This window comes from Diceros bicornis, chromosome 24 (assembly GCF_020826845.1).
Source record: "Diceros bicornis minor isolate mBicDic1 chromosome 24, mDicBic1.mat.cur, whole genome shotgun sequence".
Lineage (NCBI taxonomy): Eukaryota > Metazoa > Chordata > Mammalia > Perissodactyla > Rhinocerotidae > Diceros > Diceros bicornis.
The window spans coordinates 51,682,106-51,686,058 of record NC_080763.1 but is presented as its reverse complement, the minus strand read 5'-3'; the positions used below and the strand labels follow the sequence as shown (position 1 = coordinate 51,686,058).

Sequence of the window (3,953 nt, the reverse complement as noted above, 5' to 3'; positions counted from 1 at the left end):
TGAAATCAATGTAGTCGATGCCTCAAGTTTGGGAAGTTAATGTTTGTAGGTTCTTTAGTCAATACAAATTGTACTGAGTATTGTTGACCAAAGGACAGCAGACTCGTTGGTAAATGCTCACGGAAAGACAGGGATTTACCTGAAGGAGGACCGCGGATGATGGACGCAAGGATGATCCTGGAAGGCAGAAGGGTCACTACATGAGATTTCAACAATCACAAATATTTGAGTAGAGGAACAGTGATAAGAACACACCAGGATGGACCTCTTGTTGCTCAACATCCCAGACCCTAAGACACCTTGAGTTGTAGGGACCTGAGACCACCAGAAAGAGGGAGCATCAAGACCATTGAGGGTGGTCTGGTCTGAAGGGGGTGCCCTGGACACTCTGAACACAGGACCCAGACTTAGGGGCAGGTGCAGAGGTGGGCTGGGGAGTGAGGGGTTTCCTGTGGGAGTCTGCATTCTCCTTTCCTATGAGCAAATCAATGTCTTGGTCCCATCTTTACTCTCCTGCCTCTGAGCCCCAATTCTCATATAACACCAGATACTGAGAAAATAGGACAATTTCTCCTGTGCCATCCTCATTTCCATTTTGGAAGATGCTCAGTTTTAAAATGCATAGCCTTTGTTTTTAATTTTACATTTTCTCCATTTAAAAGTGTCTTTCTGATGAAATTAGGGTTCTCTGACCTATATTGTAGGCTGTATTAAGGGACGTGTGTGCACAGAGCTTTGGACAAAATTACACAGTCTCCAACTTCTAGCACGAGGCATCTCCTAGCTGCCTATGTGGAAAACGTAGATACTCAGATAAAATCAATGTCACAGCACTCAATGGGAGAGGAATACGGTCATGAGAACACCTGTGGGGCCACCTGAAGTTTTCAACATATGGTATCTTCTCTGATTCCAAGAGTACAAGATGGAGGGAGCACAAGACCCACCTGGAACTCATGTATCACAACAATACAACCAGGTAACAAACTCTCAATGTGATGGGAACCACATCAGAGAAGAGATTACAGGGAAAGAGAGCAGGAGCTGTGCTGGGCTCAGTATGGGGAGTCAAGACTCAGATCCTGAGTGGATAGTGGAGAGTTAGGCTGGGGCCAAGGTGGGGAAGGAGGGGTGCAGGCCTGGAGGAAGGTAACTCTGGTCTCAGAAAAATGGGGAGTCCTCAAATCGGTTTAAAAAAAGCCTCAAATCCCAAGTGTCCTCACATCACAGACTCAAAAGTCACCTACAGTCAGGAGAAGAGATGCGCACAGCGTCCTTAGAAGGACTGTGGACACTAACCTCAGTCTTGCCCCATTTATAAGGACAAGTCTCCCCACATGCAAATTTCTCTTCAGGCTCGAGGGTAAAATCCTCTCTTTGGCTGTGGGAGCTCACAACTCTCTCCTCAGACAGGGCTGAGGTGTCTGGGGAAGGCAGAGCTGTGGTCTAGAAGATGAGACTGTTGGGTCTTCTCCTTTGCCTAGTGACGGCTCCCCAAGGTGAGTGTCTCAGATGTCAGACCTGGGTCTATGGGGATGGTTGTGACTGCTCGTGACTGACAGGGACTGATTCTCCTGTCCCCAGGTGTCCTGTCCCAGGTGCAGCTGCAGGAGTCGGTCCAGGACTGGTGAAGCCCTCGCAGACACTGTCCCTCACCTGCACTGTCTCTGGAGGTTCCATTACAAGCAGCTATTACGGTTGGAGCCGGATCCGCCAGCCTCCAGGGAAGGGTCTGGAGTGGATAGGTGTAATAAGTTATAGTGGTAGCACTTACTACAACCCATCCCTCAAGAGCCGCACCTCCATCTCCAGAGACACGTCCAAGAACCAGTTCTCCCTGCAGCTGAATTCGGTGACCACCGAGGACACAGCCGTGTATTACTGTGCAGGAGACACAGTGAGGGGAAGTCAGTGTGAGCCCAGACACAAACCTCCCTGCAGGAGACAGGAGGAACTGGGCTGCAGTGGGCGCTCAGGACCACGAGGGGGCGCACAGGACCCACAGACCACAGGGCCAGGCTCAGAAGCAGGTTCAGGGAGGGAATGGGGAGGAGCTACCTGTTGTGATCAGGGATTTCCTCTCCTCTCAACATCTCTAGTGCCTCCAGGAACAGGTATCAATTTGTTCTTTGTGGCTCTAATTTTTCACATTCTCACTGCAGGCGAGAGAGGAGGGAGTACATTTCTTTGTTTGCAAATGAGGTGCAACCAGTCACTAGCACCTTTTCTTCACGGAGTTTCTATTTGACTTATTTGTCTATTTTGACAAACAAAATATCCTAAGGATTCTCGTCATCCCCTGATTTGTGTTCTTGACTGAATTGGGTCCCACACTCAAATGCATATGTTGACATTGCAAGCCCCCATGTGACCCTATTTGGAGATAAAGCCTTTAAAGAGAGAAATAAAGCTAAAAGCGGTCATGAGATTGGGGTCCTAATTCGATAGGACTGTTGTCCATACAAGCAGAGGAAGAGACACAAGATCTCTTCCTCTCTCTTTCCATCTGCACAAAGAGGAAAGTCCCCGTGAGGACACCACAAGAAGCCAGCCATCCACACACCAGGGAGAAAGGTCTCACCAGACACCGACCCTGCCAGGACCTTGACTTGGAACTTCAGCCTCCAGAACAGTGAGAAGATAAATGACATTCCAGCCTCTGAGTCTGTGATGTCTTGTTAGTGCGGCCTGAGCTGACTAATACAGTTGGGAAAGGTCTCCCCCAAACACTAGCTCAGTTCAGACACACAGTGTCCCTACTGGGCCTCTCCCCTCAGACAGGCAAATATATGTCCCCAGGAAGTTATGAGAGAACAATGCATAGAGCTAGTCTCCATGCCCTAGACCCAAGAATTGGAGTTCAAGGTCAGAAAAAAAAATCCTTGAGTCGAGGACGAATCTTGCATGGGAAGATGAGCAATCCAGGCCATTTCTGAATAATACATTTCCCATCACCAATACAGGCCCCTCCTCACAAGTTCCACCCTGCCACACACTGAGATCTCCACTGGTCTGTGCAGGAAAGAGCAGACACCCTGGGGTAACAGTCCTGGTCTCTACTCTCTGGATGAATGTGAAGTCATTCCATTTACAACAAGTCTGCCTGCTCTCTGCTCCCCTGCCCTTCCCTCTGTAGACCCACCACTCTTCCTGCTTGTCTGGAAATTGGAAGACCAGGCAGAGACTGTCACGGAGGCTTTGTCCCCTAAGGCGAATAAGAAAAACACTCTCCCCTGGGGAAGGGCAGATAGAGACCTCCCCTATGCTCCCCCATGTATGTCCTCAGCGCCTCCAGCATGCAAAGCAGACCCCAGTCTCAGGCTGAAAGGCCTGCCCTGGGCTGAGTTGCCCATCTCCTTCCCACAAGAGCCCTTCACATGAGCTTGGCTGTGCTGGGGTGCTCCTCTGCCTGGCGGCAGCTCCCAGCTGGGAGTGTCTGAGGGATTTCAGGAATGGGACCTGGTCAGGTGGTTCATGGTGTGTTTTACTGAAGATGATCCCCCTTGTCCCCAGGATCAGCTGCAGGAGTTGGGATCCAACCTGGTGAAGCTCTCACAGACCCTCTTCCTCTCCTGCTCTGTGTCTGGATTCTCTTTAATCAGCTATGGTGTGAGCTGGACCTTCCAGGTTCCAGGAAATTGGCTGGAGTCAGTAGGTATGATATAAGGTGATGGAAGCACAAACTGTAACCCAACTCTTAAATCCTGAGTCAGCATCATCAGAGACATCTCCAAGAACCAGGTTTGTTTAATGCTGAGCAGTCTGAGAACCAAGGACACGGCCGTTTATCACTGTGTGAGACACAATGAGGGGCCGTCAGTGTGAGCTCAGACACAAACTTCCCACAGGAGACAGGAGGCGCTGGGCTGCAGGGAGTCTTCAGTACACCAGAGGGTGCACAGGACCCACCAATTCTGTGTTTCTCCCCAGGAGCAGGAGCAGATGGAGGTTAA

General features: G+C 50.0%; 1 gene segment (V, D, J or C); it reads left to right on the top strand.

Annotated features, from left to right (window-relative positions):
• The first annotated feature begins 1,453 nt into the window (after window positions 1-1,453).
• Window positions 1,454-3,953, top strand: LOC131421229 (immunoglobulin heavy variable 4-30-4-like). The segment is given in 3 exon segments: window positions 1,454-1,499; window positions 1,585-1,907; window positions 3,931-3,953. Coding segments are annotated over 3 exon segments (392 nt in total).